The following is a 16,967-nucleotide window of genomic DNA, read 5'->3' as shown; positions in this document are numbered from 1 at the left end:
GCAGCTCTTCCAGAACATCTGCCATCTGGATTTTGGTGAAGGAGAAGCTGGGGAGGCTCGGGCAAGTAGCTGCTGTTGGCCGGGGTTGGCGTAGCCAGGAGGAAAGCATTGCCAGCTGTAGAGAAATGCAGATTGAAATGTTTGAGTATCATGGATTTATCGGTGGTGACCGTGTTACCTAGCCTCAGTGCAGTGGGCAGCTGTGAGGAGGTGCTCTTGTTCTCCATAGACTTTACAGTGTCCCAAAACTTTTTGGATGCAAATTTCTGTTTGAAAAAGCCAGCCTTTGCTTTCCTGACTGACTGCGTGTATTGGTTCCTAACTTCCCTGAACAGTTGCATATCGCGGGGACTAGTGCAGTATGCCACAGGATGTTTTTGTGCTGGTCGAGGGCAGTCAGGTCTGGAGTGAACCAAGGGCTATATCTGTTCTTAGTCCTACATTTTTTGAAAAGGGCATATTATTTAAGATGGTGAGGGAATTACTTTAAAAAAATGATTATTATTTAAAAATATATATTTTACCCCCTTTTCTCCCCAATTTCGTAGTATCCAAATGCTGGAGGTTACTGTCTTGTCCCATCGACTCCTGCATGGACTCGGGAGAGGCGAAGGTCGAGAGCCATGCGTTCTCCGAAACACAACCCAACCAAGCTGCACTGCTTCTTAACACAGCGCGTATCCAACCCGGAAGCCAGACGCACCAATGTGCTGGAGGAAACACCGTACACCTAGCAACCTGGCCAGCGTGCACTGCGCCCAGCCCACCACAGGAGTCGCCAGTGCGTGATGAGACAAGGATATCCCAGCTGGCCAAACCCTCCCGGGCGACGCTAGGCCAATTGTGCGCCACCCCATGTGCCTCCCAGTCGCTCCTGGCTGCAACAGAGCCTGGGCTCAAACCCAGAGTCTCTGGTGGCACAGTTACTTAGACCACTGCACCACCTGGGAGGCCAGGAAATTACTTTTAAAGACCGACCAGGCATCCTTGACTGACAGGATGAGGTCAATATCCTTCCGGGATACCCGGGCCAGGTCGATTAGAAAGGCCTGCTCACAGAAGTGTTTAAGGGAGCGTTTAACAGTGATGAGGGGTGGTCATTTGACTGCGGACCCATAGCAGATGCAGGCAATGAGGGAGGCAGTGATCGCTGAGATCCTGATTGAAAACAGCAGAGGTGTATTTGGAGGGCAAGTTGGTCAGGATAATATCTATGAGGGTGCCCATGTTTACGGATTTAGGGTTGTACCTGGTGGTTTCCTTGATAATTTGTGTGAGATTGAAGGCCTCTAGCTTAGATTGTAGGACTGCTGGGGTGTTAAGCATATCCCGGTTTAGGTCATCTAACAGAACAAACTCTGAAGATAGATGTGGGGCAATCAATTCACATATCCAGAGCACAGCTGGAAGCTGAGGGGGGTCTATAACAGGCGGCAACAGTGAGAAACTTATTTCTGGAGAGATTCATTTTAAAAAATTAGAAGCTCGAATTCTTTGGGCATAGACCTGGAATGTATGACAGAACTTTGCAAGCTATCTCTGCAGTAGATTGCAACTCCTCCTCCTTTGCCAGTTCTATCTTGATGGAAAATGTTGTATTTGGGAATGGAAATCTCAGAATTTTTGGTGGCCTTCCTAAGCCAGGATTCAGACACGGCTAGGACATCAGGGTTGGCGGAGTGTGCTAAAGCAGTGAGTAAAACAAACTTAGGGAGGAGGCTTCTGATGTTAACATGCATGAAACCAAGGGGTATGGTGGGGTGCGGGTACACTGGAGGCAAGCCCAGTCACTGAGTGATGATAAGAGAGGTTGCATCTCTGGACACGCTGGTTATACTGGGTGAGGTCACCGCATGTGTGGGAGGTGGGACAAAGGATGTATCTGAGGCATGTACAGTGGGACTAGGGGCTCCGCAGTAAACTAAAACAATGATAACTATCCTATACAACAGTATACAAGGCATATTGACATTTGAGAGAGACATAAAGCGAGGCATAGCGCAATCACAGGTGTTGATTGGGAGAGCTAGGTAAGACAACAACAGGTAAGACAACAACAGCTAATCAGCTAAGACAACAACAACAGGTAAAATGGCGATGAATGGGCAGAGAGGGTCGGTTAACTACAGACAGGGCCTGAGTTCGGGGCTAGGGCCGACAGATAAATAAAAGATAACAAAGTGGTGTACAGTGATAAATGAACAGTCCAGCAGGCATCAGCTATGTAGCCAAGTGATCATAGGGTCCAGTGAACAGCAATAGATCGAACAGGGAAGCCGCGGGGTAGTCATTGCTACGCTAGCACGCGGAAGACACAGCGTTTAAAGTTAGCAGGCCGGGGTAAGTAGAAGCTTCTGCTCCGACGTCCGGCAAAGGCCGGTTGAGGGCACAGCGGATGGAATTCTGTCTGCGGACCAGTGGTGGTGGTACGGCATGGCGCAGTGTCGACGAAGGGACCGGGCCAGATGGCGAAAGAGGTATTGTAGTTGTGGTAATTTTGTTTGCTATCCGGGAGATGCGCCTGGCTCAGGGCTAGCTTTGGGGTTGGTTCACTCGGTGACAGCTAGCTAGCTGTGATGATCAGGAGTAATGGTCCAGGGGTTACGGCAGGAATCCGGTGTTGTAGTGCAGAAAAACAGTCCGAGGCTGGCAGGTATTATCCAGGCTAAAAAACGTCTGTTGCCTGTGCAGAGGGTAAAGGCCGCTAGCAGTGGCTAACAATGACTAAATAGCTAGTAGCTAATTAGTTGGTTAGCTTCTGATGGCTAGATTAAAGTTTTGGCTATAAGGTCTAAAAGAAATTGCGGATCAGTGTGTCACATTGAGTGAGGCGGGTTACCGGAAGGTATATTAAATTAAAAAATTGAAAAGAGATTGAAAAATAAATTGAAATATATTCAAAGAATACGGAAAATACAAAAAGTAAACGACAGGAGGTCAAACCACATCTGCACTGCTACGCCATCTTGGGGAGGTTCACATTTTTTGGAGGGTATGATATTTGTGCATCTATAACTTTCTCACTCCTTATTATTCACAATTAATTTAGGATTATCCATAATCAAGATAGCATCCACATTCATGCAGAAGTGTTTAGAAACATATTTTATTCTTATTTAAGTGACCCCAAAAGGGCCATATATAGGTTGTGTATAAATGCAGGAAATTATCTTTAGATACCCAAACAAATTCTGATTTAGGACCCCCAGACCACCCGCCAGGTTATGTCTTCCCCACTTCTAAAACCAAAGTTGCACCCCTGATCTAAACTACACTGAAACTAATTTCCCACATAATATGAGATAGCCTATAGACAAGATTAAGTTTACAAAAATCTGATGAGTGACAATATCAGGCCTATCAGTTGCTAAATTGTACATGAAGAGATGGTCGCGTCTTATAATTTACAGAGGCAGGGAAAGGAGGATCACTTTATCAAATCCAGAGTAACCTGCAGTTAATATCATTTTAAAATATATTTTGATCTATATAGTACTATAAAGGGCATATTCTGCAGTTCCTATGACACTTACCTTCATCATATAACTACAAATTTAAGAGGTGCAGCTCTTTTTCCAAATTTCACTTTTTCCAAGAATATCTGTGCTGTCCATACATTCAGCACATGACCACTCGCACGGCAGCATTGCTCGGGCTAGTAAGCAACAACTAGTAACATAAAATAGGCTACAATGGATGAATGAACGATAGAAACCAGATAGAAACTGATAATGGTGCATCTAACTTCAATGAACTGAATGAAGAGGATGATTGAATTTGATTGATCTGAATAATGAGGGTGATTGAATTTAAAACAATAGTGTAATGATTTGTGGGCGGTCTAATTATTTCATTATGAAAGGCTGGAAATTGTATATAATTTCCCCTCAGAGAGTCAAATAAGACACTGAGTACAACATACAATGTGTGTAGTTCACAGTGGCAAGCCAAACAAAACGAATGGACGCACTGGCAGCATTGCAAATGCTGCAGAATTTAGATGAGTTGGGGTCGGATGGAGGATCAGATATTGAGCTTTAAATCAACAGTTGCTGATGAAGAGTCTTCATCTGATTCTGATGTTGACTGCAAGCCTCCTCTTCCAAGCCTATCAGCAGAGAGACTGGTGTTTTGCGGGAACTATTTAATGAAGCTGCCAGTTGAGGACTTGTAAGGTGTCTGTTTCTCAAAATAGGCACTCTAATGTACTTGTCCTCTTGCTTAGTTGTGTACCAGGGCCTCCCACTCCTCTTTCTATTCTGGTTAGAGCCAGTTTGCGCTGTTCTGTGAAGGAAGTAGTACACATCGTTGTACGAGATCTTCAGTTTCTTGGCAATTTCTCGCATGGAATAGCCTTCATTTCTCAGAACAAGAATAGACTGACGAGTTTCAGAAGAAAGTGCTTTGTTTCTGGTAATTTTGAGCCTGTAATCAATCCACAAATTCTGATGCTCCAGATACTCAACTGGTCTAAAGAAGGCCATTTGTATTGCTTCTTTAATCAGAACAACAGTTTTCAGCTGTGATAACATAATTGCAAAAGGGTTTTCTAATGATCAATTAGCCTTTTAAAATGATAAACTTGGATTAGCTAACACAGCGTGCCATTGGAACACAGCTACAATAGTCATTTACAACATTAACAATGTCTACACTGTATTTCGATCAATTTGATGTTATTTTAATGGACAAAAAATGTGCTTTTCTTTCAAAAACAAGGACATTTCAATGTAACCCCAAACTTTTGAACGGTAGTGTATATTTTCGCGGACCCCCATGCATTACCTTTGCGGACCGCCGGTTGAATAATCCTGATTTAGAGTATCAAATTTAAGCCTTTACAATGTGATCCATCTGAAGGGTTTTACAAGATGCACTACCTTTACAAGCACTATGCGTTACATACTTGTTACCGGGCCAAGGATGTTGTGCCAAAAGCTGGGCCTACATAGCCGTTGGTTGCTTTGCTAACAAGACAAGTTTTATTATATGTATAGCAGAGACTTGGTGTTACAGTAAACATCACACGATCTCCTAGTCTACTGTATATGTTTTGCCTATGGGTTGTGTCCTTCAATATTGGTGATACATTTCAATGTAAAACTGCCTGTTAAAACAATGTAACCAATCTACTGTATATATTATGTATCAGGTGACAGAGGCCATGTTTGATTGGACAACAGATGAGCCAGTCAGATAGTCCAATCCAGAGGCAGGGCAGGGCAACACAGCCGGAATGCTTGGGATTTTTGGTTGTCAATCGTTGCTAAGCAACCACACACCGTCTAGCTCGTCCTCTCACCTGCTCTCTCTCACCCCCCCTCGCTCTCACTCACAAACACACACAAGTACACACACATACACATTCTCTCGCTCTCTTCTTCACACAGATGTGTGAGCAAGGGAGCAGTTGTACCATGGTAATGTAATCTACAGTGAGATCTGCCTAGACAGAGAGAGGAGAAAAGAGGAGAGAAGTAGAGCGAGTCAAAGGAAGGACATGGTAGTGCTGAAAGGCAGGAGGCCTTGACAGATAATAGACAGAGATGGAGATAGAGCCCCCAGTCTCTCTCAGTTAACTGGTGATGCAGAGGTGCTAGAGCTAGACTAATGGTTACTATATACGCTCTCTTAGCACAGCACAGGTCTTTGTTTGTGTCTGTGTATGTTTGTGTGTGTGTGTGTTTGTGTGTGTGTGTGTGTTTGTGTGTGTGTGTGTGTGTGTGAATGTCTGTGCCTGCGTGCGCGAGAGCGTGCATGTGAGTGTACAACATGTGTAGTGTCCAGAAGCGGTATGTCTGTGTTATGGTCCATAACAAGCCATCACCGAGAGGCTGCTTTCCCATGCTGTACATACAGTGTACATACAGGAATGATAGTATTGATATAATAATACATGTATATACAGTATAGCTGTAAGAGAGCAGAAGGCAAATACTATAGATGCATAATACAGAACACACTCAAAGATGTAACCAAAACTCCATTTAGCTTGTGGAATAAATCTCTTTTTATATTTATTCTTTAGATTTTAGGGAAACAGCCTTTTTTACAGCACAATTTGCATAATAATATCTTAACACATCCTGTGTACAACCACAAAACCAGAACGATAGATTCCCCATTTTTACACTGAGTGAAAAACAAGACCATTTTACAAGCATAATCTTTATACAGTCGGCATACAACTTCCGATAAATCTATACATATTATCTCCCTCTTTTTGAACATATCTGGAAGCAAAATATTGACAGACATGCAACATCCAGTGTGGTAACAGGAAGTCTCAAACAACTGAAATTAAGTAGATTTGTCCCCTCTGGTTGGCTGGGCATCTTTGACATAGTTTTACAGTCAGACACCCATGGGTTGACAACGCACGGTCAGATCACATAATCACCTTCTCACACACACCACTAGAGACAGACAGACAGACAGGTTTTAAGTGTTTTTGTATTTTTGTTTTACACTCACATGCTCAAACCTCAGACAATACGAACAATCAATCTCTGTAGAAAATAAAACACTTTATATTTACATAGATCAGATGAGTACGCCACATTCACACCCCTCACAGATACACACGTTTGATTGGTTTCATGGTTACTAGGAACGGACTGAGCGACAATGGATATTGACAATCTAGCTGAGTGTAATCTGAGGAGAACATGAAAGGGGGGACAAACCTGGAGTTGGGCTTTGAAAATGACCTCATAATTCTTCTCAGACTGAACATCATGGATTTATACATACATGTGTTGGTGGTTATATCAACCATACAGTTTGATGGTGTCTCCTCAGATATGAAGCAATATGTACCTTAAATTGTCTGTGATTGTAGATTTAATTTGAGTTTTTCTTTTGCCATGTAAATTAAAAACAGTGTCATATGAACTCCTTCATACATCACAAACTCAAAATCATCTCAACATAAAGACACTAACTGGAACAGCCACTTCAACTTGCATGTTATGACACTTTACACGGAACAAGGAAATCAGTCAACAATGTAATACTAAAGTGCACAAGCTTTATGTATATGATTGTATACAGGTAGTAAAAAATGTATCTATATTTTTTTCTATTTTTCTTGAATAATATATAAATCAAAATAAATCAAAATTCTCTTCATAAGATACATATTTTCAGACGCGATGTTCACTGATATTACATGTTAAGAAAATGCATTCAAACACAAAGTCTATGTTGCATAGAATTACTTCAACAGAACCAATGGGTTTGCTTACAAAATAAGGTTGGCACGACAATTACATTTTTGTAAAACTTTTTACCTTTCTTTAAAATCATGTTTATTTTTTGTTTTATGAACATTCTGACATCTTGACTCATGAACATTCTGACATCTTGACTCAGTGTCTGCATTTCGAGCCTCTGATATGGACTTTATGTATTAGGAAATTGCATCTGTCACCCCTAGTTCCTCAGTGATATGCCTAGACACTAGCAGTCGGGTTGAGGGTAGTAGGTCTGTTGGGTCACCTGGTGATGTTGTTTACTATGATATATTCATAGTCTGGGTACAAATCTTTTTAGCTAATATTCCCCTCCCTGCCACTCCTGTCATTTACCAAAGACACAGAGTACAAGGAATGGAATGTAATAGCTGAACCGAGAAGTAAACCAGGCTACTATAGTGATGTATAGTGTGTATGTATAGTGTGTATCAGCATGTCCCGGCCATATGTGATGACTGGGCCATAGGTAATGACTTAGAGCATTGAGCAGAGACAGTGCCACAGGCTGGTTCACTGTGTTGTTGCATTACCTCCACTTACACTGACACCGACTGCACAGTGTACAATTTACAGTGTACTGTGTACAGCATGATGTTGGATGTTCTGTTAATAAACAAACCACACATTGATTTTTAAAAGAACAGTTCACACTTTCTTTTTGCGCTAATCTTTGAGAGGAAAATAGGCCATGTGTGACGACAGACACACACACAGCATACAGAACCAGACTGTGATGGCACACACAGCATACAGAACCAGACTGTGATGGCACACACCGAGAGGACAGGTGTGTTTACCTGTTGCTTTGACATAGAACAGGTGAGCGGCCCAGTTTGGGGAGCAGAGCACTTCACCAGAGAGATGCTACACATCCCTCTGTCCGATTGCAGGACGGGCAAAGTGGCCAGCAATCCAGGTTTCTCTCTCAAACCAGAGCTATTGTTTAAGCCTCCAGTCACGTGTGTGAAAGACAACACAAAAACATCAAGTCAGATGAGTCCAGTAAAATCACATGATCTTCCTCAGTCAGTAACATTCAGGACATAATAGGGGATAGCTTGAAGGGGAAGGGACCTGACATCCCCTTTCTATCTGTTCTCTTCTCCCCACCTGTAAGAGGAGGGATATCCATGTGGAAGTTCTCCTCTAATGTCTCAGTTGTAAAATGAGTTCTACATTCACCATTTGAACTGCATTTTCCTATTTTTTCCAATGAATAACACCCAGTATAACTGCATAACGTCAGAGCTAAAGTGATTGGATTGTCTGTGCTCCTTCCATACATACCTTCTGTACAGAATACATTTAGTCTTTAGAATAAACTGCACATGAGGAGATTTATTGTTATAAACTCTATGTTCATAAATAACATTTCTCTGTACAGTGTGTCTTTGATATAATTAATATTCAGACATATATCTATCTACATCTGAATGTACATTAACACTTGTCCAGGTAAGGTCGAGTTGGAGTTTTATGGCGGTTGACAACTAACTGTAATAGGGAATTACCGCCACCTATTGGACGGAAGTGTTCAGATAATGTCAGTTACAGTTACTGCAATATCAACCATAGATTTTCAATGTACATACACCTTGTTTTTTTTGTGTTTTTTTTTACATTACATGAATAGTATCATACAACAAACATTCCATACTTCAAGCAGCTCAGGACAAAAAAACAAATACATTGATTTGCACCCCACCGACTGACTGAATGACAGACAGATTCACAGATCACAAAGATCTTAAAGTGGAGGCTATGATAAATCATAGACAACAGCATCAGATCCAGACAAAACAGAAAGGAGTAGTTCTGGCATGGTAATTACTCTGTGGTTTTGCTGCACAGTCCTGATTGACGTCAGGTTTTGCATCCGACATGTCCAGCAGAGAGCTGGGAGATAGTGAGATGTGTGTGTCCTCTTACAGCAGATAAGGGGACTTCTTCATTTCTCTCTCTCTCTCTCTGTGTGTGTGTGTGTGTGTGTGTGTGTGTGTGCTGGCAGCCTCTGTCCAATCCGGGGTACAGTCTCTGAATATTTGGTCCAATCAGAAATCAGGATTGAGTCTCTGGCTGTTACTATCCAATAAAGAATCAGGGTACAGTCCATGTATGGCAGTGTGAGGGGATAGGCCCTTTTCCTTCCTTCCTTCCTTCCTTCCTTCCTTCCTTCCTTCCTTCCTTCCTTCCTTCCTTCCTTCCTTCCTTCCTTCCTTCCTTCCTTCCTTCCTTCCTTCCTTCCTTCCTTCCTTCCTTCCTTCCTTCCTTCCTTCTTTCCTTCATTCATTCATTCATTCATTCATTCATACAATAACACAAAGGAGATGAAGGGCACTCTGTAACGCAACTCATATTCCTTTTCCTCTTTTTCGTCCTCCTCTACGAGCAACCACTGACCAATACTATTCATTGACCTTCACTGACATCTGGTTGACCTCTCTGTGACCTCAAGTTGAACTCTCAGGACTGGTTGTGTGTGGAATTGACCAGCAGCTTGTGCCAGCTGACCACCCTCTTCCTCATGTCCACCTTGTCCAGCCAGATGTAGGCCTCTCCTATCAGGGTCTTCTTCATAAACTTACCCCCGTTAGACACCAGGAACAACTAGGGACAGGAGAGAACATACACATACTTGTAGTGGGTATCCTGAGTGTGTGTGTGTGTGTTTATATTTGTTTGTTTGTGTGTGTGCGAGCATGTGTTTGGTTTTACTATCCTTGTGGGGACCAGAAGTCCTCACAAGGATAGCAAAACAAGGAATACTCAGACAAATGGGGACATTTCGCCAGTCCCCACAAGACAAAAAAGGCTATTTTAGGTTTAGGGATTAGGTTTAGGGTTACAGTTAGGATTAGGGTTAGGGTTTAGAAGTTAGGTTTAGGGTTACAGTTAGGATTAGGGATATGAAGTTAGGGCTAGGGTTTAGAAGTTAGGTTTAGGGTTTTGAAGTTAGGATTAGGGATTTGAAGTTAGGTTTAGGGTTACAGTTAGAATTAGGGATATGAAGTTAGGGTTAGGGTTTAGAAGTTAGGTTTAGGGTTACAGTTAGGTTTAGGGATATGAAGTTAGGGCTAGGGTTTAGAAGTTAGGTTTAGGGTTTTGAAGTTAGGATTAGGGATTTGAAGTTAGGTTTAGGGTAAGGGGTTTAGGGATGTGGTTAGGGTTAAGAATTTGAATGGGAATCAATTATTTGGTCTCCTCAGGGATAGTAAAACAAAAATGTGTGTGTGTGTGAAAAGTACAAGAATTACACGTATTAAACACACACACACACACGAGCCTATTAGAACAATTAACAGTCTGAATGAAGCAGGAAACCAGAGACATGTGTTTGTTACCTGCAGGGAGTGTCCGGTGGGGTTGAGGCTGAACCTGAAGGTCTCGTTGAAGGAGGGTTCTCTGTCATGTCGACACACTCTTGTCTTCTTCTTGATGATCCTCTTCTGAGTCGCCACATTAACAACGTACAGCTTCACATAGAGATCTACAGAGAAACAGAGTCAGACGGTCAGACAGTCAGTGAGGCAGACAGACAGACATGCACAGGTGCACAGTCTTGTACAGCTAACCTTGTGGGGACACACAATTCAGTCCCATTCAAAATCCTATTTTCCCTAACCCCTAACCCTAGCCCGTACTAACCCTAACCCTAACCTCAACCTTTAACGTAATTCTAACCCTAAGACAAATTCTAACCTTAACCCTAAACCCCCTAAAAATAGCATTTGACCTTGTGGTGACTAGCAAAAATGTCCCCTATCGGTAAAGTGTTTGTTTGTTTAATATTCCTATCCACACACGCACACGCACACGCACACACACACACACACACACACACACACACACACACACACACACACACACACACACACACACACACACACCTGGTAGGTGGTCTGGGCTCTTGAACTTGTAAGTGATGTTTCTACACTGTAGAACCTCCAGGACCAGCTGGTCTCCCTCTTGTTTCACCTCTTTCTTCAAGGCCACCTTGATCTCCCCCATCATCTGGGTCTTACCCCCACCCCCTGGGGGAGAGGTAGTAAGAGGGGAGGAGGGTGAGAGGGGGAGGAGGGGAGGAGAGGAGAGAAGGGCAGGAGGGGGAGGCGAGGCAGAGAGAGAGAGAGAGAGATACTTGAATCAGTTATAAAACCCATTTCCATTTATGATTATGAGGTCTGGTGTCCGCTCACCAACCAAATATTCACAAAATGGGACAAACACCAAATTGAGACTATGCATGCAGAATTCTGCAAAAATATCCCCAGTGTACAAGGTAAAACACCAAATAATGCATGCAGAGCAGAATTAGGCTGATACCCACTAATTATCAAATCTAGAAAAGAGCTGTTAAATTCTACAATCACCTAAAAGGAAGCAATTCCCAAACCTTCCATAACAAAGCCATTGCCTACAGAGAGATTAACCTTGAGAAGAGCCCCCTAAGCAAGCTGGTCCTGGGGCTCTGTTTACAAACAGACACCACAGAGCCCCAGGACAGCAACATAACCTAGACCCAACCAAATCATGAGAAAACAAAACAATAATTTCTTGACTCGTTGGAAAGAATTTGCAAAAAAAACCGAGCAAACTAGAATGCTATTTGGCACTAAACAGAGAGTACACAGTGGCAGAAAACCACTGTGACTGACCCAAAAAGGACATCTTTGACTATGTAAAGAATCAGTGAGCATAGCCTTGCTATTGAGAAAGGCCGCCGAAAGCAGACCTGGCTCTCAAGAAAAGACAGGCTGTCAGTGTGCACACTGCCCACAAAATGAGGTGGAAAATTAGCTGCACTTCCTGACCTCCTGCCAAATGTATATGTATTAGACCATACAGTGGGGCAAAAAAGTATTTAGTCAGCCACCAATTGTGCAAGTTCTCCCACTTAAAAAGATGAGAGAGGCCTGTAATTTTCATCATAGGTACACTTCAACTATGACAGACAAAATGAGAAAAAAAATCCAGAAAATCACATTGTAGGATTTTTTATGAATTTATTTGCAAATTATGGTGGAACATTTTTTTTTTTTTAAGTATTTTGAAGTGGGAGAAATAGCACAATTGGTGGCTGACTAAATACAACCTATATTTCTATATTTTCCCATTTGTACTTTAACTATTTGCACATCATTACAACACAGTATATACTTTTGTAAGTGTAATGTTTACTGTTAATTTTTTATTGTTTATTTCACTTTTGTTTATTATCTTTTCACTTGCTTTGGCATTGTAAACATATGTTTCCCATACAAATAAAGCCCCGAAAATTGAATTGAATTGAGAGAGAAAGACAGACAGACAGACATAGTAATGGTGAGATACACACACCCTTCCTCTCTGTTGCTGTAAATTATTCAACACTGACATACTGCCTGCACCAAAATAGACCAAGGGCAGGACTCTCCTCTCTCCAGTTTCTACTTGAGTGAGGAGCAACCACGAAACCTGAGCTATCTGAATCCTAGATATAGTTATGACACACAGAGAGAGATATAGTTACTTTCTGTCCAGGGGACTAGGTTTGCATTTAGAGGTAGGCCTGTTATGCCTGTTGGTGTTATGTCCTGTTCTGTCCAGTAGATGGCATACATATGAAGACAAAGCTAATAAGGAGTCACACACATACACAACTTTATTTTTGTGGTAGTAACCTATTTTTACTATTAAAAATCCTATTTTCCCTAAGCCCTAAACCTAACTCTACCCTTAACCTAACCCTGACCTTAATCCCCCAAATCCTAACACTAAACTTAACCTTAACAGCAAAACCCTAAACCTTAAGCTTAAAATAGCATTTGAACAAATTGAGAAAAAGGTTATTGTTTTTAATTCTTTGTCAGGACATTTGGGTGAATTGTTGTGACATTGGGGTCCTGAGAAGGTAGGAAAACAAGTACACACACACAAACACACACAGTCTTACCCTCATTGTCTGATAGCGAGAGTGGCAGTCCTCTAGACTTGTCAATGCCGTTGGGGATGGTCTTCCCTCTGTTGGTAAACACACATTTCACTTAGAAACACAGACGACAAAGTGGTATGTGATAGATCATCTACACCAGGGCCGTGCCACAGACCTTCCAGGGGGCAGGTGCTCAAAATGAAAAAATACCCTCTTCTAACTAACACAGTATGTGGCTGGCTGGCTCGGTGCTTGTGTGGATATTTCAGTATACAGTGATTAACTACAGTCTAAACTACCTGTGTTGCTGGTGCCCTGAAAAACATGTGCAACTCCCGACTACAGAAGGGAGTTGGGTTGGAGGGTCATAGATGCAGCCGCTCCTCTCTATGTCTTTCTGCCTCTCTCTGCTACGCATAGACTATTATCCAACCAATCATAATGATGATGATGTAAATCAAATGTTATGCTGCAGCTGCTGTGTCACTACTGTTGATATTTAAACTAGGTATCTTCCTACACACATTCGACCAGTGTCCACATCTCAAGCCATATATGTTTGGATACCAGGCGCGCACAAACTCCGTACAGGGCAGACTGGGGAACAGACACACACCCCACAAACAGGCTATTTACTCACATGTGTGGGACCTGGAAAATGGCGCTGTCGACCCCTGTGCCAGCCCCCTCTTCTCCATCCAGACCCCCATACCCCTCCAGCAGATTGGGGGCTGAGGACACCACCGGCCCAGACACATCCCCCAACCTGTGGCCTGGTCCTACAGAGGGGTGGGGGAAAGAGAAAGAGTGAGAGAGAGGAGGGGCATAGAATGACTGTGTGTGTGTGTGTGTGTGTGTGTGTGTGTGTGTGTGTGTGTGTGTGTGTGTGTGTGTGTGTGTGTGTGTGTGTGTGTGTGTGTGCGTGTGCGTGTGCGTGTGTGTGTGTGTGTGTGCGTGTGTGTGTGTGTGTGTGTGTGTGCGTGTGTGTGTGTGTGTGTGTGTGTGTGTGTGTGTGCGTGCGTGTAAAGCATAGTAATAAACACTGTTATTACTAGATTCATATGCAAATTGTGCAGCTACACCTGGGGGTCAAAGTGTATTTTTGGTTCCCCGTTAGCGGTTATAACATATATTAGAATCCATTATTATAGTGCCACTAGAAACTCTACACTCCCTTTCACCTTTTGTTGCCTTATAGCCTGTAATTAATATCGCTCCACCCCCATTGATCTAAACAACTTTAAAAAAGAATGAAGAAACTGAAATACCTTGTTTGGCAAAGTGTTCACCGCCCTTGTAATAGCGATCCTAAATTAGCTCAGGTGTAACCAATCACCTTCAAAATCACACACCAAGTTAATAGTCCTCCACCTGTGTACAATTGTAGTGAATAACATGATTTCAGGATAAGTTTAGCTAAGGAAGACTTTAACAAGCTTGACATAATCATTAACAAAGCCAGTGCTACAATTGGCTGCAGCCTGGAATCAATGCAGGACATGTTCATGAAAAGGCTGCAACTAAAAACACATATGGTCATGTACATTGACACACACCCCACTCCACAGCACTCTAATGCAACACAGGAGCAGCTTTAGTAGCAGGTTCATCCTGCCCAGATGTTCCACAGAGAGGTTTGGACGGTCATTTTTACCCACTGTCACGAGAGAGTGCAATTGATTGACTGTAACTGAGATCTTCCTATTGGAAAATGTTGCCTGTTTTAAAGGGGTGTACATTTTCTATAGGCACTGTAGCTATAATACCTTGTCATGAGCATGTATGACCCCTTCATAATGTCTTTTAACAATCTCATAATGATCCCAACTAAAAAACAGCCAGTTTGAGATGTAAAAGCAAATTACGGGTAACTGAAATATAATAATGATTCAGAAACAGAGAAGAGTGATGATAAAATAATAGTTATGGTAATTTGATTGACTTCATGACTCATTATAAAAATGTATGGAAAAGAAGGATGAGATAAAACACAAGCAAAGAGAGAAGTGTGATGATATCTCTTGATGTCGTACAAACTAAATATTTGACAGTGTAGGCTGGTGAGAATGCACACACAGTAAGGTTCTTCAATGCAAGGGTACAAATACCAAAGCAGCTATTGAGAAGTTTTGGACTATTTACACGTATTTATCTGAGCACTGAATGGTTTACATCATCATGAAGTTGTATTATGGTCCTTACTGAGAGCATGGTTCTCTAGAGGAGAGAAGGGCCTTTAGTTTGATTAGTGAGGTTATATGTACTTCTTTTGATGAAAAATATCTACACTCCTGTCCTGTTGTCTCACCTTCCCTATACACTGCCGTTCCCCTGAAGGTCAGCTGACTCTAATTGGCCAGTGAGTGCAGAGTCAGTTTCCTGTTGCCCTTTGACCCCCGTGCTGCTGTGTCTGTACTTGCTAGTGTGTTTGGTCAGTTTTTAAATCGCATCAGGGGTAGTGCTAGACTGTACATCTCAGGGTGTGTGTATTGTTACATTGAACCAGCTTAGGGGTCAGGGGTCATACACACACACATGGGTGCTTGACCTCTTGTATTCTCCAGAGGTTAGTTGTTGGGGGGAGTGGTCCAGAGAACCAAACAAACACCAGGAGGGGGAGACTGTATGCCACAACTTGGGGTCAAGCTCTGTCCAGAAGTGACTGAAGGGCCCATAGATTGAATAATGAGTGTTTGCTATCCTTAGCGTGGTTTCTAGACGTGGAGGACGGACAGGGGATCACACTGGGGCAGAGTAAAAACCATGCAAGATATAGACATATATCTTCACTCTAGAGAAGAGACAGGAGCGGCTGAACTGTGTCTGTTACCTTCTCTGTCCTGTATTCTTTCTGTTCATACTCTGGGCTGCTGTGAGTGTCTCTGATGTAAATGGTGTTTTGGCCAACTTTCCCCAGCAATGTTTTAGTGGTGAACTCTGTTGTACCACTGGATCAAACAAGAAAACCTAACAATATAGAACTGTTCGCCTAATTATAGGAACCTACTAATTGCGTAAAAGAACCAATCAGAAGGCTAGAACAGAGTGATAGAACAAGAGGAGAGATAAACGGAGAGAAGATGAGCTAGCATGCGTTGTGGAGCGGAGAGGAAGTGTGTCACAGGAAGGGGTGTAGATTACTTGGTTGGAGGCGGGCTTGTTGCACAGCGGCCTCTGCGGCAGCTATAGCTATCCCAGCATCCTCCAGGTGGGCCTGCGTGACACTGCTCTTGCTCTGGCTGCGGGACGGACCGTGGGAACGAAGCTGGCCTTCTGACGATGACTTAGAGCTGCCGGGACTACTGTGGGACTTCTCTAGAGTCACCATCTGCATGTCTGGGAGGGAGGGAGGGAGGGAGGGAGGGAGGGAGGGAGGGAGGGAGGGAGGGAGGGAGGGAGGGAGGGAGGGAGGGAGGGAGGGAGGGAGGGAGGTAGGTAGGTAGGTAGGTAGGTAGGTAGGTAGGTAGGTAGGTAGGTAGGTAGGTAGGTAGGTAGGTAGGTAGGTAGGTAGGTAGGTAGGTAGGTAGGTAGGTAGGTAGGTAGGTAGGTAGGTAGGTAGATAGATAGATAGATAGATAGATAGATAGATAGATAGATAGATAGATAGATAGATAGATAGATAGATAGATAGATAGATAGATAGATAGATAGATAGATAGATAGATAGATAGATAGATAGATAGATGAAAGAAAGGGAACGTCTTTAAAGTGTCTTTACTGTAAAAGTCACTAAAAGTGCCATGTAGTAGTTAGACATTTGTACTGTGCCTCTAGTCTATGGGTCAGGTCCCTACAACATG

General features: G+C 42.8%; 1 protein-coding gene across 4 annotated transcripts in view; it reads right to left on the bottom strand.

Moving 5' to 3' along the window:
• Positions 1-5,986: 5,986 nt before the first annotated feature.
• The window catches only part of LOC110532225 (protein piccolo), a 59,847-nt gene continuing 48,866 nt past the window's right edge, over positions 5,987-16,967 (bottom strand). For all 4 annotated transcript variants that reach the window (XM_036976084.1, XM_036976089.1, XM_036976091.1 and 1 more), the window contains 6 exons: positions 16,309-16,503; positions 13,808-13,946; positions 13,189-13,256; positions 11,144-11,287; positions 10,598-10,743; positions 5,987-9,863 (listed from right to left, as the gene is read on the bottom strand). In XM_036976084.1, coding sequence (XP_036831979.1) covers positions 9,720-9,863; positions 10,598-10,743; positions 11,144-11,287; positions 13,189-13,256; positions 13,808-13,946; positions 16,309-16,503 — 836 coding nt within the window. In that variant the 3' untranslated portion in view covers positions 5,987-9,719. The remainder of the gene's footprint in view (positions 9,864-10,597; positions 10,744-11,143; positions 11,288-13,188; positions 13,257-13,807; positions 13,947-16,308; positions 16,504-16,967) is intronic.

The sequence above is a fragment of the Oncorhynchus mykiss genome, chromosome 1, assembly GCF_013265735.2.
Source record: "Oncorhynchus mykiss isolate Arlee chromosome 1, USDA_OmykA_1.1, whole genome shotgun sequence".
NCBI classification, from domain to species: domain Eukaryota; kingdom Metazoa; phylum Chordata; class Actinopteri; order Salmoniformes; family Salmonidae; genus Oncorhynchus; species Oncorhynchus mykiss.
Note: the sequence above shows the minus strand (reverse complement) of the source record. Positions and strands in the feature narration are given on the sequence as shown.